The sequence below is a fragment of the Desmodus rotundus genome, chromosome X (genome assembly GCF_022682495.2).
Source record: "Desmodus rotundus isolate HL8 chromosome X, HLdesRot8A.1, whole genome shotgun sequence".
NCBI classification, from domain to species: Eukaryota; Metazoa; Chordata; class Mammalia; order Chiroptera; family Phyllostomidae; genus Desmodus; species Desmodus rotundus.
Window position 1 is genome coordinate 6,273,059 of NC_071400.1, and position 17,939 is coordinate 6,290,997.

The 17,939-nt window shown below is 50.5% G+C and overlaps 1 protein-coding gene across 3 annotated transcripts in view; it reads left to right on the forward strand.

Moving 5' to 3' along the window:
- Positions 1-7,766: 7,766 nt before the first annotated feature.
- STARD8 (StAR related lipid transfer domain containing 8) overlaps positions 7,767-17,939 on the forward strand; it is a 39,359-nt gene continuing 29,186 nt past the window's right edge. For 2 of the 3 annotated variants that reach the window (XM_024555317.3, XM_053917242.1), the window contains exon 1: positions 14,893-15,093. Coding sequence is in view for 1 of the 3 variants with exons in the window: in XM_024555316.3 (XP_024411084.1) it covers positions 7,846-7,963 (118 nt within the window). In the remaining 2 variants the exon portion in view is untranslated. Of the gene's footprint in view, positions 7,964-14,892; positions 15,094-17,939 lie in introns of those variants that run through there. The other variant, XM_024555316.3, reaches the window with a different exon arrangement.

The following is a 17,939-nucleotide window of genomic DNA, read 5'->3' on the forward strand; positions in this document are numbered from 1 at the left end:
AAGAAGTGATGAATACGGCCAGAGAGGGAGGGCCAATCCAGTGAAGCAGTCGGAACCAACTGCAAAATTCCCCTGGAAAGTGGAAATATAAGAAATATGAGGGTTGTGGTTTAGCAAGTTATTATGGGTCTTGCTGAGCAAGGAGAGGGAGGAGAGATGAAAAGAAAAAACAGAGGGGGGCAGAAAAGGAGAAAAAAGGGAAGAAGGCAGGCTGAGCCAGGTAAGTAGAGGACGTTCACAGTGGCGGGGTCAGTAAAGGCTGAGTGTAGCACGTCAGTAGTCTTGTCTCATGCAGGACATCTAGCCACTTTATAAGTTCCCAGTGGCTCTGCTGCTTGGTTTCTTCTAGGCATTGAGCTTATGAGCCAGTCTTTCTTTTCTTAGCAAACTCAGCATTTCCCCCGCCCACTGTTTGGAGAAGTAGCCCCAGAATGTAGGCTTTACCTCAGCAGATTTGGCACATGAGGGGCATCAGGCAGCTGGGCCAGGCCACCAAAGCAAGAACACACCCACTCTCCAGCTACGATCTGATTTTTAGACATAGTCACAGTGCAAGGGAAACTCAGCCCATTTTACAGCCGAGGGTAACATCATTTGCCAGTGAAAATAACAATGACCACAGGAGTAATAAAAATAACTAAATATGTATTGAGAACCAATAATGGTACTGATTAAGAATGAGAGGCCTAGGGCTATACCACATGTATTCAAATCCCAGTTGCATCTTTCAGTAGCTGTGTGATCTTGGACCAGTTGCTTAATTTCTCTGTGCCTCAATGTCATCTATAAAATCAGGATAATAATAGTGTCTTCTTTTTGAGAAGGTTTTGGAAGGATCAAATGAATTCACCCAGGTACAGCTTTTGAACAATGTTTGGCACGTAGTTGCTGCTCAATGGATGGTGGCTATTATTGTCATCATCATTATGTGCTGGGCACTGTCCTAAACATTTTACTTATATTAGAGCATGTTACGATCACTCAGAAGGTAACTGGGGCCCAGGTACAAGAGGAACATATATCTAGTCCATTGGTTTTAAATGTTTTTCTTTTTTTCCCCAAACTGAATCCGATGTGGAGCCCCAATATATAAAACAGATACAAACCAGCATGGTTCTGATTTTAGGAAGATGGGGGAGGGGTGAGGGCCTAGACCCCGCAGACTCAGCCTCCCCTTGTTCTGTCCTCCCCAACATCCCCAAGGTAGGCCTTGAGGCTGCTCCCCTGCCACTGTGAAGCACAATTCACAAGCCCAGATCTTAGGCATTTAACTGCTTTATGCTCAGGTGAAGATACCATTGACCCTAAGTGGGTAAGTAACATGCCCAAGCTTACACAGCAAGTCAAAGCCAGAGAGGAGTACCATGGCTCCCCCAGGTGTGGAGGACAATAACTGGTCAAAGAGAACAGCCTCTTTGGTTAAACTACAGCACAGAACATCCAGGCTTGGGCAGAGAAGAGCTAGGGGAGGAGGGTGAGCCAGAGGGAAGGGGACGCTGATCTGGAGGCCCTATCCCTGGGCCGTGAGTTTGAGCAGCCAGTTTGGACCCTCCTACCCTGCTGGAACCGCTCCAGACATCAGGACAACAATACAACGCCTGTCCTCATGGGGACTCTCACTGCGCAGGCTTTGGGGTTCTTTTTTTGACAAGAAATGTAGTCCCCTGTCCGTGAGGTCTTCAGTCTGGAGGATGCAGCTGACCTGGGGTCTTCAGTCTGATCGACCCAAGTGGGCATTTTCACACAGCTCTTTCTCCTCCAGGGTTCCTGGATGGCAGAGTCTGGCTTCCAACTCATTATTGTGGGAGAAGTACAGGGGACTGGCCTGGTGCTGCGCCCCTTCCACAGCTATGTGTGGGTGCCCTATCTGTTGCAGGCATGCCACTGTTTATCTAAGAACCTGTGCATTGCCAACTTCTGTTTCCAGCCTTCAGCATGGGTTACCTGAGGACACCCCAAGGAGAAGAAATTATAGGAGAAGTTTTTCCTAAAGAGCTTTGGGACTTCTCTGGAACCCCTTCTTCTAACCTGATTGCTTAAACGGCTCAGGGCCCGTGAGAGAGAGAGAGAATTCTGGGAGACTGAATCTCCAGGGCAGGACAAGGTAGGCACAAATACTAGAGGGCAGAGCCCAGGTGCAAGGCCCTGAGTTGCTTGCCCCCTCCCTGGGTGGAACTCAGGATCTCCAAATGGGTCATGAGAGTGTGGAGCCGATGCTTACTGAGAACCAACCGGCTCCAGGCTGAGCTGCCATGGAGGTTTGGACCACTCAGGGGGGGCTCTCTTGTGACTGGCCTGGAATCTCAGAGGAATGTACCAAGTGATGGATGCAAAAAAAAGCCTGCCCACCACCACAGCTGGCCAGCCCTCCTGGCTAATCACAAAGGGGTGGGGATGCAGGAGGCTGATTACTGACTCCCCAAGTGGCAAACTGCTCCTCTGACACAAAAGCAGCTTTTGTTCATGGCCAGGCCAGCCACTCAAATGGACAGAGCCCTGACCCCTGAGCCAGACTGCAGGGTGTGTGTTACCTTGGGTCGGTGCTGCAGTTTGCCAGGTGATGGGAAGAGGAGGAGGGGTTCCTGCCAGTTCTGACTGGGGGAAGGTGTATGTACTGAGGTCAACGAGTTGAGGGTGAGGGGCAACTGTGGGTAGGTGCTGTAACTACTTCCCAGATAAACGCAGAATTAGTAAGCATGAGAACCGAGCAGGCCCTGTGATACAAGGACAGGAAGAAGGACTAAGTAGAGTGAGTTCACCACTGACAAGCAGGTCTTATCAAAGCTTTTGTATTCGATCTACATAACAGTCTAGGGAGGGAGGTGTTATTGTCTCCATTTAATAAGCCAGGAAACTGAGGCCCAGGTAAGTGTTATATGTCACCCAGTAAGGGTTGAAGCTGGTGTTCAAAGCCAAGGCTGCTTTGAGAGTTGCAGTTCTTAGGGGGCCCCTTCTCTGGAGCTGGTAAAATCCACACGTGTTATTGTGGATTTGTTTGTAAGAGCCAGTAATTATCCTTTCCTCCTTCCCATTTTACTGAGGCTCAGAAAAGGCTGATGATTGGGCCATAGGCGTACACAGCAGGTGGAGACTGGGAAAGGCTAAGGCCTGGGGGCCCTTGACCTTTTCTCCCTTCAATTGGAAAGCTGCAGAACACTGCTAGAAGTAGCACTCCCCCTGCTTTAGTCTTTGTGGCTGGTCATTTCCATTTACAAAGAACTCTCAGATCCATTATCTCGAAGCTTGCAGGGCAGAAAAAGTTACTTGTTTTTTAGGTGGAGAAGGGCAGAAAAAGTTACTTGTTTTTTAGGTGGAGAAACTCAGCGTCAGTAACTTGCACAGCGTTTTATTTATTTATTTATTTTACTGAATGCTGCAGAGTTGTGCTCCAAATCCCCTCTGCTCTTACACAAAGTGTACTTGGCCAGCAAGGAAAGGACTGAGCGATGTCCTTGAAGCATAATGTTTGAGGCCAAAAGAAGCAAACCCCAACTCCTCAGGGTGACATCTAAGCCCTTCTCTCTTCTCCATATAACCCTCTGAATTACAGAGGTAGTCTTAGGACCTTTGGTGGGGCAACAGGGAAGCCACTGAGCTCAGTTCTCCAGAGTGGACCCCACAGCCACTGGGTTTCGTGGCTTACTAGATATCCCATCATCCCAAATGGCTTTGTGGTCAGAGTGCCAAGTTTGGTCCAGTTACCTGAAAGGCAGGATGGGGCGGGAGACCTCTCTCTTCCCCTTACCATCTGTGGTTGCATTTCATGCTCGGCTGTTGAGCCATATTTACATTCTTCCACCCCAGTGACGTTGGGGAAAGAAAACCTCAAATGTCTCAGCCACCGTTTCCTTTGGGCAAGGCTGCCTCTGGGCCACTCCCTCACTCACACACTCTTCATTCAGTCCTTTAAGAAATATTCCCTAAGTGTCAACTCTGTGCCAAACTCCTTCCTGAGCAATGAATATGCTGTAAATAATAAAACACAATCCCTTCCCTTGGAGAGTTCAAACTCTTATTAGGAAGGAAGACATGTAGATAACTAAACTCAATATAGGATGATTGCTGATGTAACTGAGCTGTGGGAACCTCCAGAAAGGGAATGGCTTATGCTCTTCATAGGAGGGCCTGACAGGCTATGTAGGACTTCTCCAGGTGCAGGGGATAGAGCAAATAACTTCACCTCTTTGTGACTCAGCTTCCTCATCTGTAAAATGGGATAATAGCATTTACAGGGTTTCCATAAGGAGTCTGTAAGTTAAAATGTGCCAAGAGCTTAGAACAGTGTCAGATGCATTGGAAGCACCAAATAACTGCTTGTGAAATAAGTTCGAGGAAATAAGGACGAGCATTTTCGTGAAAGAGAAAAGTATACAAAACATATCTGGAGGGTAACGAAGTTAAGCTAATGAAGTTCTAGGAATGCCAGATGAGTTGGCTGGATGACCTTGCGCAGCGCTCTGAATGTCCATCTCGAAGTGTGGACTTGTCCCTGTAGATGGGTGGGCAGTCATTTCTGCAGCTGGATCTTTGATATGAAGTGTGGCAGAGGACTCCTACCTGAAATTCTAGGGCTCTATCCACCAGCCCTATAGATGCTAGGTCCAAGAGACTGCAATAAGCCAGGAAGCAGTCAGTTGCCACATATAAATGACCAGCCCTGTGCACAGCCCAGCCCCTCACATAGCATCAGTGTGGAGAAGGGTGAGTTGGGCAGAGAAGCACCACATCTCTGACCTCGAGGAGCTGCTGATCTAATTGGAATAAGGCCTATGTCTTCCAAGAACCAACTCAAACTTCCTGGTGGAAAGTGGTGGAGGTGGGTGGGTAAGAGAGGCTGTATTGTGGCCTGAGAGGCGGTATATGTAGTGGTTACTACTCAGGGCTGACAGCTGTCTGGGCTTAAAGCCCAGTGGTCACTTTCAAACTGTGTCACCATAGCAAATCGCTTAACTTCTCTGTGCTGTAGTTTTGCTGTTAAGAATGAGAGCGATGATAATAATTTGACCTCCTCATAGAGATATCATGATGATTAAATCATATGTGAAAAGTGCTTAGAATGCTGGCTCACATCAAAAGTAGTTCATAAACATTGGCTCTTCTCAGGGCCTGAGGGCCTACCATGTGCCAGGTGTCTGGTACCCTTGCAGTAAAAGGCAGTGGCCTGGAGCATAGGAAGCAGGGACTACTGTGGTCCATCTTCTTGGAGTGCCAGCTTTCCTCAAAGACAACAGGAAATTCAAGTAGATGTTTAAGATAAAAGCAGGGACTTCAAAGACATTCCCTGAATGGAGCCGAAGTTTCAGGGTCCATTTTCAGCACCCGCCTCCAGGGTTTCTTCACATCATTTCCGCATTGGCCCTTAGGGCTGCTTGAATACAAAAGTTCCAGGCACACAGGCACCTGTGAACTCATGAAAATTTTATGATGGACCATTCTCTGGGGCAAGGATGATGACTGCCATCACAAGGGTGACAAATGAGCTTCAGGGCTCAAATTCTGCCATCACTACCCTTAGCTGTGTGAATTTAGCAAGATACATTAAGTTTGTTGTCCCTCCATTTCGCCACCTATAAAAATGGGGGTTGTAGGGGGTTGTGGTAAGAGGGCATAGAGTTAGCACTCAGTACACATTAGCTTTTATTAAATCCTTTCTCACATTTCCTCCCACATCAACATTGTCAGGTGCGTGTTATACTGTCATTTTATAAAAAAGAAAACTGAAGCTGTAAGAGGTTAGGTCAGATTTGCTAACTGAGGGAGAGCATTCCTACAGTTGGGAGGGGGTGGGAATAAATGACCTTTGGGGTCCTCTCCAGTTACCCGGTTCTGTGATTCCAGTTAAACTTTGGAGCCCTTCACATCACTGTTCTGCCTAAGGCCGAAGCCGCAGAACTCAGGAAGTAGGGGGAGGGACCAGCCAGGGAGGGAGATGCCTTAGCAGGGTAGGAAATGGCCACAGCCGCCCTTCCTTCTAGGCTGCTGCCTGTGGAGGGGCTGTGTCCCTGTGTCCCGTGTTCCCGCCCCACCAGTGAGCAAAAGGGAAACTCCTGTGCATGGAGGAAGCTGACTGAGGCCTCCTTTTCCCCAGAGGGGAACTTGTCCCTGTAGTCGGTGTAGTGCAGGGGCTGCTGGGAACTCAGAAGTCAAAGGGTTGGCAACACCAAGCTGGGCACAGAGAGGAGCTTCCTGATGGCTGTTCATCCTGGTTGAGGTGGTCCAGAATGGGGACTGCTGATAGACCAGAGAGTGCTGGGAGAGAGGAATGGGCTTCCCATGGTTTATGATAGTAGAGAGGAAAGCCAAAAAGAATTCCATGAAGCAGCCTGACGTAGTAGAAGGTAGAATAGACAGGAGATCTGTCTTGATTCTGAAACAGACTCACTTGGGCAAGTCTTCTGCCACACGTGAAGAAGGCATTCATTCAATAAATGTTTTGTGACACTCACCTAGTGTGTGCCAGCGCTGCCTTGGAGAAAGGGATGACTGACATGAAGATTGAGATGTCAATCTCGTATTCCCTTCTAGCTCTGACATTGAGTCTAGGGATAGTGGGTGAAATATCTCTTGCAAATAAGCACATCTCAATTCACAAACTCCTCTTCCTTTTCCTAGCCTGTCCCTCCATCTTAGGGTCGCTTACCTCTACTCTGGTGGCACAAGGTATGGAGATGATAGAGGGATGGGCTGTGACGTTCACCTGTGTATGCCCTTATCATAATTCCCTTGGTGTCATAGGATTATTATCTTGTTACAGATGGGGAAACTGAGGCTGAGAGAGGAAAAATGAGCCTTAAAAAAAAGAGAGACTATGCCACAGTTAGTGCAGAGCCACTATTGGAATGTTGCCCCCTTACTGCCCACCACCAGCTGTCAAGTGGAAATGCCAGGTCTGAGAGCTGGCAACTTTCTGTCTTCCCTCCGTTGTAAACTAAGGCAGATCAGGTAATGCAAGTTTGCTTGCTGCAGGTGGAGGCCAGGGCTGAGGGAACTTAAATTATGTAACTTAAGGTCCTGGGTCCAGGCCTTTTTCATGGTAGATCTCCAGGGTGGATCTCTTGGACAATAAAAGTGAATCTCTCTTTACAGAGACTGTACTCAGGCACCATGCTCAGCCCCTTTGCATCCTCACAACACTCCTGCAAGGTAGAGATAATTGTCCTCCTTAGATAATTGCCAAGTCATTTGCATTCTTGGGCCTCAGTTTTGCATCTGTAACGTAAGTGAGTCTATAAGGCATGCTTCCCCTCACAAAGTCCAGGATAATCTTGGTACCAGAGGGGTTTCACGGTGTCCGTGTTCGAACCCTAGGTCCCCTTGCTGTGGTCAGACGGAGAGCCAGGGTAAGCGGTGAGAAACGACTGCATGCCTGGGTGGTGCGAACCACCCTCCCTCTCCATCTGACTGCTGCACAAGGTCACCTGTTTGGTGACATTTGGGGTAAACAGGCGGCAGACGGGCTGACCTGGGGACAAAGAAGACCCTCACTCTGTCACACTGAGGTAGGAGAGCAGGAAGGAGTGGGATTGCTGGGGAGACACCTCTAAAATATGGGACCAGGGTGGAAAGGGTCAGATACGAGGCCCTACGGGCGGTAAGCAGCCAGAGTATAGGAGCTAAATGACTTGAGGACAGTGTGGGATAGAGAAAGGGGGGGGGGGGGTTCCTGCTCAAGGTGGGGGCGTGGAACTTTCTAGCTGCTATGAGGGGCGGGGCAACCAGGCCTTGGCTCCCTCAGCCCCGCCCTCCCTCGGTACTTCGCGGGCTGTGGGCTCAGTCTGGGTGCAACCACCCGAGGCGCCAGCGATCCGGCTCCCTGCCTGCAGCCTTTGGAGCCGCCGCAGACGCATGGCTGAGGCGCGGGGCTGGGGGCCAGCCGTGCGGCTTCCGAAGCCACGGACTTGGACGCCAAGGACGCTGTGGGGTGTGAAGGGCACCCGGGGCGCCGCGCCGCGCTGGAAACCAGGTGAACAGAGCGGGGCGAACCCTGGCGGGAGGTCAGGGCTCGGCTGCATTTGGCTGAGAGTTTCGGCGCTGCCGTCCCTGTGGCTCTGCCGAGCTCCCAGCCCTTTCGTCTTCAGTTCCAGTCCCGTTTTCATCTAGTAGTCCCAGGTCCGTTTGTTGAAATCCCACCCCTGGCTGGTAGTCGCCCCTTTTCAGACCTTCCACCTCAGCATGCCTGTTTTCTTCTAATTCTTAGCCAGCTCTTGCTCTGTCCCAAGGTGTCTTGTCCTTTAATACCAACTGTCTGGCTTCATCCCTACCCATCTCTCTCCCTCTGCCTTCATCCTCCACTCAAGAAAAAAAAAAACACATTATTTTAGTTATTAACACACAGTAGGTGTTTAATAAACCTCTTACTCCTACAGCAGTTTCTTTGTCTCTGCCTCTGGTTCCACACTTCCACACTCCTGTCTGTCTTTCTGTCCCACTGTATGTCTGACCCTCAGTGGGTATTTTCACCTCTTCATTCCATTGTTTGTCTGTCTGTCCTTCTATGTCTCTTTTTATCGTCATATTCTTGGGTCTTACCACCTATTTAGTAGCTCCCTACATCTCCCATCCCTCCAAGGGTCCTTTACTGCCTAACTCTGTCCCCTAATTGCACGACACAGCCCAGTTCCCCTGGAAGCACATTTTTGGTCAGCTCGAATGGACTAAAAGTTCCATTCCAAGGCCTTTTTTTCACTCCAACAGGTCCCCCAGAGTGCCTGGCACTTTGTCTTTTTAAAAAATATTTCTTTGAGCACTTAAAAAAAATTTCTAGGCTCTGCCTGTTCCTTTCCCCCAGTAAATTGTCCCTTGCTCCTGCCAAAATGGCAGGGAGGAAATGGCAAATTGGGTTGGGTTTCTCAACATAGATTTGTCATGGAACATGAATGCACTGAAGGACAGGGCCCACAGAGATGCTCAGATCAGACCCTCTGATTGCACAAATGTGGACATGGGGGCCCAGAGAGGTCAAGACTCTCAGCAAGGTCACACAGCACATCTGTGGTAGAAGCAGAGTAGAAGCCAGAGTTGCAGTGTCCTGCCCCTGATCCAGAAGCCTTGGTGGAGGTGGGGCACAAGAGCCACTTTCTTGGTGTTTCCTGGCAGTGGGGGGTGGGGTGGTCCTGTTCATCCAGATACATAAGGTGTCCAACCTTGGAGCATCACTGCCCTACCTCTCACGCTGTCCTCTAGGACCTAACCGGGCTGCCCACCTGCCTGGGTTGGCCATTCTCCATTTGGGGCTGCTGTTGCCTCCCTTAGTGGCATGGTAGTTCCAGGAAGACAGGGACACCCCAACTGTTGGGCCTATCTGCTCTGTTTTGTACCCCAGCCCTCTGTTGGCAGCTGGGTGCCCATATTGACTGACACGTTGGTACATACGCATAGGGAAGCCCTGGTCCTGGATTACAGTCAGATCAGAACTTTTACTGAGTGAGTGAGAGAGAGAGAGAGAGAGGGAGGGAGGGACAGAGGGGTATTGGGGGAGTGGTGGTGGAAAGCTGTACTTGAGAAGGTCCCACTGTGAGGGGACAAGGACTCCAAGACCAAGAGGAGCCCTTACTCTTTGTTGAGTGGCCCTCAAGTCTCACCACACACCCCAGGTTCTTCCTCCCTGATGTCATCCTGGTGCATCTGAGGGTTGTCTTCAGGGAAAGGAGATGTCTGGGTGTCCAGGGGACGGGCTGTGTCTGATTGAATTGAGATTGCCAAGTCCTAGAGACCCAGAATCACAGGGGCGGAGTGGGCCAGCTTCTGGGCATAGCCTGTAAAAGTGCCCGTGCCCCCCAGCCCTCCAACTTCATGGGCGCCAGATTTGGTTGCACCAGAGATCAGGCTGACTGATGGGGGAGCCTTGGGTGGTAAGGAAGAGCCCCATCTTTCCTCCTCTTCCAGCTCCTCCTCATCCCTCCAGGTTGTGTCCTGGGAGCTCCTTCCCCAGAGGGACATGTGGAAGGGTCCCAGGCAAGGGGGCAGGATCCTGAACTCTGTTTAAGGGCTCAGGGTATCCACTGCCGAAGGGTGAGCTGGGGGCAGTGTTGGAGGCAGACGTCCGGTCTCCAGCCTTCTAGTCCTCTGCCTTTTCACCTGAGCCCCCCATCCCCCTCCTTTTTTCTCACTTTGCTCTTTCTGGCCTGGCCCCCAGCTACTCCCCATCCTCAGAGGACCCTCGTGCCCCCATCCCTCCGTTCCTCTGCAGAAGCCCCATAAATGTTGCCTTTCTGAGAACACCACTCCCACGGGAACACACAGAGAAGCTCACAGAAGCAGAGAATGTGCTAGAAAGAAGGGACCCTAGAAACCATGGCCCAACCTTGTTTGTTTTCAGATGAGGAAACTGAGCCTAGTCAGGAAGGAGCAAGGTTGAGGGCTGAAACTAAATCAGGCAGAGGAGATTATTGGGGAGGGGGGTTGAAGGAGGGTTACCCTAACGTCTGCTGCTTGTATGTGTGCATGGGAAGGGTGCGAGGACACTTGTGTTACAAGTGGATTTGCCTTTAATCATCTTCCCTCAGCACCCTGTGACCTTCCTCTGAAGGACAGCAATGGGGTGTATGTGTGGAGTGGGTGGACATGCTGCTCTGGGTGTCAGTGCTGCAGTCCTCAAGTGCTCTGCCCAGGGTGACCTCGCCTATTTGTTTGGGCCAAGGCAGGCAGGCCTCCCTGAGGGAACTGGGGAAGGGGAATGCTCCATCTGTCTACAGCAGACAACCTCTTGCCCCTTTGAGACGGGCCAGTGAGGCCAGGCCACGGACCAGCCCTGAGTGTGAGATGGGGCCCCTCACGCTGTCATGGCCTGGTGGGTCTGTTACATGGAGACTGGGGGCCAGCCCTTCATCAAGCTGACACTTTGGTGTTTGTTGGGGGGGGGGGAAGGACAAGATTTTGGGTGTCTGGGGAAGAGTCAGGGACAGGGACTGAATGGGCCTGGGTCCAGGTACCTGGAGGCCTCATGAGCTGCCCCAACACTTTCCTCTTAATGGCTTTAGGAGGCAGGTGGGAGGGAGCGAGTGCCTCCGTGTGTCCTCGCTTAAGGAGGGGGAGCCCAGAGAGGGTGACGGACCCCTGAAACTCCTCTGGCCTGTGCCTGTCTTGGCCAGTGCTCCAGCTCCCCACACTGCCAGCCCAGGGCTCCCAGCCTAGCACAGAGCTCCCGCTTCCAGGGTCTCTGGTGGGTGGAGTGAGTACCCCTACAGTGGTCCCTGGGCTGAGGGCTGAGAAGCGGTCTTTATACTCCTCTCAGGACCTAGCTCTCCAGCCCCCACCCCCACTTAGCAATGGTCACTCAGTGAGGGGCCTATGTGCCCCTCACCTTTGTAAGCCCCTCCCACTATCACCTCTCTGCCTCCCCAAGTCTAGCCCTATTCTGGCTGCCCCTCTTAGTTCACACCCCCATGCCATGGCCATGGATCCTGAGGATTTTTTTGATGAGGTGTAATAAACTATCCCAAGTTGTGGGATCCTGATCAATAGCCCCCTTTCATGAGGCTGGGTGGGGGCCCTGCGCCACCAGGGAGCTGGCCTTTATCCTCCCAGGCCTGACAGGTGGGCTTTCGATGAGACATGCAGGAATGTGTGTGCAAGTGTGAGGGCACCTGTGGTCATGTGCTGGATGGGTCTGTCCGAGTGTAATTCATTTTCCCCTCAGGCTTCTTCTCCCCTTTTGTCGTTCCTGACTGAGTTTCCTGGAATTACTTGCTGCTGCTCCTTGAGCTCCATGGAAAAGAGTAGTGGAAAGGTCTGTTTGGTTTCATCCTGAAGTTACTCTCAGCCATTCCAGAGTAGGGCCATGAGTCTGCCTGCAACAGCCTCAGGAACCCCCATTCCTAGGCAGGGAGGGGTGTAGGGACTGCTGCATGTCCTCAGATAGGCACTTATTGGAAACCAGGTGTCTTGGAATAAGGCTCGGGGTAATAGCATATGGAGTTTCTCCCTGCCACTGCCTAGAAAAAAAAAGGGGCTGATTAGCCCTGGAGAAAAGCTTAGCTCTGCAACACATTCACTGCCATCCTGCCACCTGTCATCACCCTTTACAGTGTTCCCTCATATTCATTGTCTCAACTCTGCCTGGTAGGGGTGTGCTCTACCTTCATTTGACAGGTGAGGGGACTGAATGTTGGAGCACACAATGACTTGCCTTGGGTGACACAGCCAGAAAGTGGGAGAGCTGAGACTAACACCCAGCTCTCCCACTTCCTGATCCAGGGCTTCCACTGTGTCTAACACTTAGAAGCACTTTTTATGTGCCAGCCAATATTCTAAGTGTGATTTAGCCCAGAGGATCTGTTCAAGAGCTGTATAAGATCAGGGCTGTGACTATCATCCACACTTGAGTGGTGAGGGAACCGAATCACAGAATGTTGAAAAGTAATTTGCCCAAGGTCACACAGCTAGTTACTAGCAGAATTGGGCTCTGTACCCAGGCTGTCTGGCTCCAGAATCCATTGTCCTGCCTTTCGCCTGACGCAGTTGTGGTAGAATGAGGGAAGCCCCATGCCTTGGGCATACAAACACATGTATACATGCGTGCATGCACCGCAAAACTTTTTCACCTGCCCTCAGCCAGCCCTCATGCACTCTACATTTTCCTGCCTGGTGGCTGAGCAGGCACCCAGGACAGCAGCAGCGGTACTATAGGACACACAGGCAAGAGTAGGGCTTGTGGTAAAAGCGACGCCAAGGATCTAAAGGCTCCAGTTATTTTCAGAGCCACTCAAGATGCAGAAAGGAGCTTGTGAGAAGGTACCATTTCCTCATCTGTTCCGGGCACCATATGCAAGACTCTGGCCTAGGATGGAGGATTGGGGGTGGCTTGGGGAGCAAGAGATTGTGGTGGTATTGAAAGAGATGAGCTATCTTTGTCTTTCTAGAGGTTGAGCTCTTTTTGCCTTTCTGAAGCTCATGGGATAAGAGAAGGAGATCAAACAAGACCCAAAGAAATAGACCAGACATCACTTGGGCCATTTCAAAATGTCACACTATGGATGGCAAGTATTAAGATTGTAACTTTTCCTGACTATTGTGTTCACTCAAGTAATTCGACGGGTATTTTTATTGAGTACCTACTCTATGCCAGACACTGGGAAGCTCTTGTTCTAGTTATTTATAGCAATTGCTCTTTTTGTACCTTTTGTACTTTTTGTACTCTCTGTAGTTTTCTGGTTTGATTGCTGTTTAAAAAATAAAGAAAGAACTGGGTGTCTCAGAGCCCATCATATCTGAGTTAGTTAAATGTATCTACTAAAAGATAAGATGGACTTGCTCATTATTCATACGACTGTAACTTCTTCATGGTTGTTCCCTCCATATCTTTCACAATTCACTCACCCATTAGTAAGTAAACATCACTGAGAAACTGCTGTAGGCAGGGTGCTTGGTGCCATGAGGTGGAAAGAATGGGCTGTGATATGGTTTCCCACCCTTAGGGGAACTGTAGGATCATTGCAGGGCCCGCACTGTTATATCCTTGTAACATTTTCCTGAGCAAGATAAGTTTGGCTCCAACTCAGAGCCTTAGTGATCCTTAGAAATGTAACAGCCTAGCCTCAGAAAAGAGGTCATCTTTCTCCCCACCCATCATAAGTGTACCTGACTCTGAGTAGGATTTTGTATCCTGGAGTGAGTCCTGGTGAACGGCGTCTTCCCCATCCAAGACCCACAGGGATGTGGCTCCTCCTGAACGAAGTGCCACCTGCAGTCTTGCCATTGCAAGGAAAGGAGGGGCACACGCTTGAGGTAGCCTTGCTTCATCATTTCTCCTTTGATTCTCATCAGGGCTATCAGGGAAGGAAAGTAGGAGAATTCTCGTTTGGCCTTATGGACTGAAGGTCAGGCAGGAAGGAGCACCTGGCACCAGGTCTGGCCCTGCCACTGCCTCCAGTGACCTTAAGAACGTCGCTGTGCTAAGAATCACTAAATTTTGCTTTCGTCTGTGTTGGGTACTCTAACCAACAAATTAGATGAATGCAGTACCTCCTTTCTAGGAACCTCAGCTTCATTTCTCCCATCTGTTAGGTATGGAGAAAATAGCAGTGTGCAGGTATTTTCCCTGCCATGGATTTGCTGGGTAAACTTAAGTGATCATCTCTTCTCAGTTTCTGTACTTACAAGTGTGGAGGATGGTGGTTGGATGTATGGGCTCTTGGGTACTCCCATCCCTGGCTAATAGGAGTCTGAATGAAATCAAGGTTGTGAACTTGTGTTTGACCCCTGTGAGGAAAAGGCAAGAAAGAAATGAAATCTTAACACTTTCTTAATGAATTTAAACTGGCTTTCTTGTGGTACTTGATGTTACAACTCTTGGGAGTTCTCTTCTGCCGTGATTAATGCAGATTCCCCCAACTTTTTCATGTATTTCTCTGCGGAGGTAGAGTTTGCAGTTGGGATAGAGAGCTGGGGGTAGTGGGGAAGTTGTAGAATGCTGGAGCCTGGCGAGGGGGTAATGGCAACTTCCTGCTCAAACATCTAATGTCTCTGCTTTATCTTGATTGCCTCTGTTAATCAGATCTCACAGTGAAGTTTTTTGTCTTCTCAACTCCCGGTACATTATCCTCAGCCAGCCACTGAACCCTCCGGTGCACATGGCACATGTACTTAAATCCCCCACACAGTGCCAGACACATACAGACCTCCATAAGTATTAGTGTGTGTCCCTTGGCCCACTTGCTCCTTCACCCAGTCGCTGGCTCTGGGCTAGCGCCTTTACCACCACCGCCCCCCCCACCTAGCGGTGTGACCTGAGGAAGAGGCAGCTGTAAGAGGATTGGAGGAGCTAGGAGGGAGAGCCCCGCCCACCACAATTTGGACGACTTTCCGAGTAGTCTGGTGGGCCGGACTGCACCCTCATTGGTCGAGGGCCTATAGGTGGGCGGGGCGTCCCGACTGTCCTACTCGCCGCTGCTCCCTCCCCACCTGCGCTGAGTGGCCTCCGGTTGACAACAGCTAAGGAGCTGCGGCAGCTGCTTCTCTGGCTGGCACCGTTACCCCCGCCCGACCCCAGGCTCCGCGCGTTCCCAGGACGCGGTAGTCCCGCCTGAGCTTGCTTCCTGCCTGCTGGCAGCTGTGTCTTGGTCTCTGACCCAAGGCGGTGGACGCGGCCTCCAGGTAGGAGTTGGGGCGACAGCAGGGGAACATCCGGATCTACGCAGGGGAAGCGAGCCAACCACCTTTGTCCTGGAATTTGGGGTTGGAGTCGCCGGAATTGGGGGACCCACCTGAGCCTGTCGGCCGTGTTTCTCCCACCGAAGCCTCACGAGTGCGGTGGTGGAAGGCGGCTGCCCGCCCGTTATCCCGGGGCCTGGCTGGAGTCTGGAGCCATCGCTCTGGGGTTTCGGAGGGGGACTGGAGCTAGACGGGGGTGGTGGGGCTCCTGATTCTGGGCCCGGGTCATGTCGTTTCTTCTACCGTCTCCTCCTTCCTCTGTGTTTGAGGGCATTTCCAGGAAGCCCCCGGTCGGGCGGTATGGGCTTTCCCTTTGCCAGTGCCTTCCCTTCTGAGAAATGCCCGGACTTTCCTGGTTTTAGGGTAGCTGCGGGGGTCAAGTGAAAACCTTTGGATAAGTCGCATCTTTCAGGGCTCAGTTTCCTCGTTAAGCCCAAAGTGGTTTTGGATTAGAGAACCCCTGAGCCTTTTAGTAGAAGTTCTTTGGAATTTCCAAATTAGATCGTCCGGGATTCTCTCCATTTCTCTTCTCCCTAGACTCTTTAAAGTTGAGCACTGAATTATGACTCCAGAAACTGGGGTTCAGCCACTAATTCACCTGACCTTAGCAGAGTCATGCACCTTCTGTGTGCCAGTGTTTTCGACTGCAGTTCGGGTGGTGGGCTAGCTAGATTTTGGGGTCTAAAGGGCTGGTCTCTTCCGCTCTGACATTTGGTGACTTCGTGCGTGTCTCCAGGCTCCTAACTGGCAGGTGAAAGGTTGTCTCTAAGATGCTTGGGGTGAGAGGAGCTATGCAGATGGACAGCTTTGTGGCGATTATGCAGCTAAGCCAGCTAGAAAACTAGTGGTGTTGGGAGGGTAAACGGCCAGGTTGAAGGTGGAGAAGGGTGGAGTCAAGACAGAACCCCCTGCTCCAGAAGTTGGGCTGGAGGGCCCTGGCTTGTCTCCTTCCCACTTAGAGCACCGAGGTCTGCCGACCAGAGAAGAGGGTGATGAATCACACCCAAGGCTATTTTCAAACCCTGACTCCTACTGTGGGACCTGTTCCCGTCCCCACTCTAGTGGTTGTTGTTCCCACCCACCATCTGTCTTATTGCTTTCTGAATTTTCCCTTTACTTTCATCTTCCTGGAATGGAGGAAGACAAATTTTGTGTGGGGGTGAGAAGGCAGGCAGCCCAAGGGTGCAGGGAAGGTGGGGGTTGTAGGTGGTTTCTTAGTGGTTGATGGAGCAAGTGGGAAGAGTGTGATGGGGATGATGATGTTGGGGGCGGGGGACTGTTTCACCCTAAAACCACAGCTACTATATTGCTGAACATTCTGGGCTGGTCCTTGTTTCCAGGATTTGGCCTTTGTCCAACTATGTTCTGGATTTGGGATGTGGGATTTTTGCTTCCAGGGCCTCTGTAGTTAGGGCTAGAAAACACTATATGGACAGAGTTCATTTGGTCTCCCCTATTTGCTTGCTTTTTCTCCACCCCTCAAGAAACTCTTGGAGAATTATGCTCACCCCATCTGTGTGCCTGTGGCTCCCCTCCCTGATATGGGGAGAAAAGGCTGTTGAGAGGTGAGACATCTGGAAGTGTTTAGAGCTAGAAGAGGGGTTGAAGTTGTGCAAAGGGGCTGTGTACCCTGTATGCGTGTTGGGGGTGAGGCTTCTGTATTAAAGCACAACACCTCAGTTTTAGCAGAGGAGCAAAGAAAGTGGCACACAGAAGCCCAAACTCTGACCCTCTCTCTCTTCTTGAAGTTTTATAATTTCATTTTTAGGGCTACTGATTTAAAGAAGGAGCAGAGGACCCCTGGAGCCAGATATAGGGATAGCAGCAGTGACAGGAAAGTCAGAAAGTCTCAAGACAGGAGAGGACAGAGTCTCTCTCATCAGGATGCTATTGCAGCTGCTGGTGCGTTTTGGCTAGGAGACTCCTGGAGCTCCCTGTTGCAGCCCTGGAAAGTTCAGATTCAACAAAGGCGCAGGGTGAGCAGTTTCTGGCTGAAAGGAGTTGCTGCTGGCTCAAATACAATGGGGAGAACTTTTTTTCCTTGGGCTGTTTTCAGTAGGATGAGTATCATAGCCCTGGGTCTTTCGGAGACTGTTATCAGGTAAAATAAAGATGAAAGGGTTTTAGGAGGGGAAGTGTGAGTTTCACCCTGCAACCGTAAACAGAGTAGTTGAATGGGTTTTGCATACAGTTGTTGTGTCAAGTGTTCATTAAGGCTCTATTCATCTATGACTTAGGGTCTTGGGGGGGTGTGTGTGTGTGTAGGAGGGGTGTTGGTCCTGGTAAACTTGAATCAGTGGGTTGGAAACCACAGTATGGATTGTTGTCACAATCTGAAGTGCTGTGTTTGCATGCTAAGTCTCTTCCTGCCCAGCACTTCACCTTGGGAACTGGCATGCTGACCATTGCTGTACCTGTTACTTAACTGGCAGGGACTGTAGAACTGATGTAAGTTCTCTGGGGGTCCAGGGTGGTATGTGCCAGAGAACCGGGGATCCAGGCTGCACTGCTGTGCTTGACCTCTCAGACTCTTGGTTTTTTCCCCCACTTTTTCAACTTCAGTGGATTAAATGAGGTGATCCATTGCGAAGTGCTTTGTAAACTACCAGGTTCTGTACAAATGATTAAGTCCAGGCTTGGTGCTCAGTCTTGTGGAGGACACAGAGTGTAACCGCACCTTTAGGGAATTTACCACCTAGTTGGGAAGTTAGCGGCATAGATAATACGTGACACGCCAAGTCCTTACTTTGATGAGGGCTTTAAAACAAAATTATTATGAAGAATTTCAG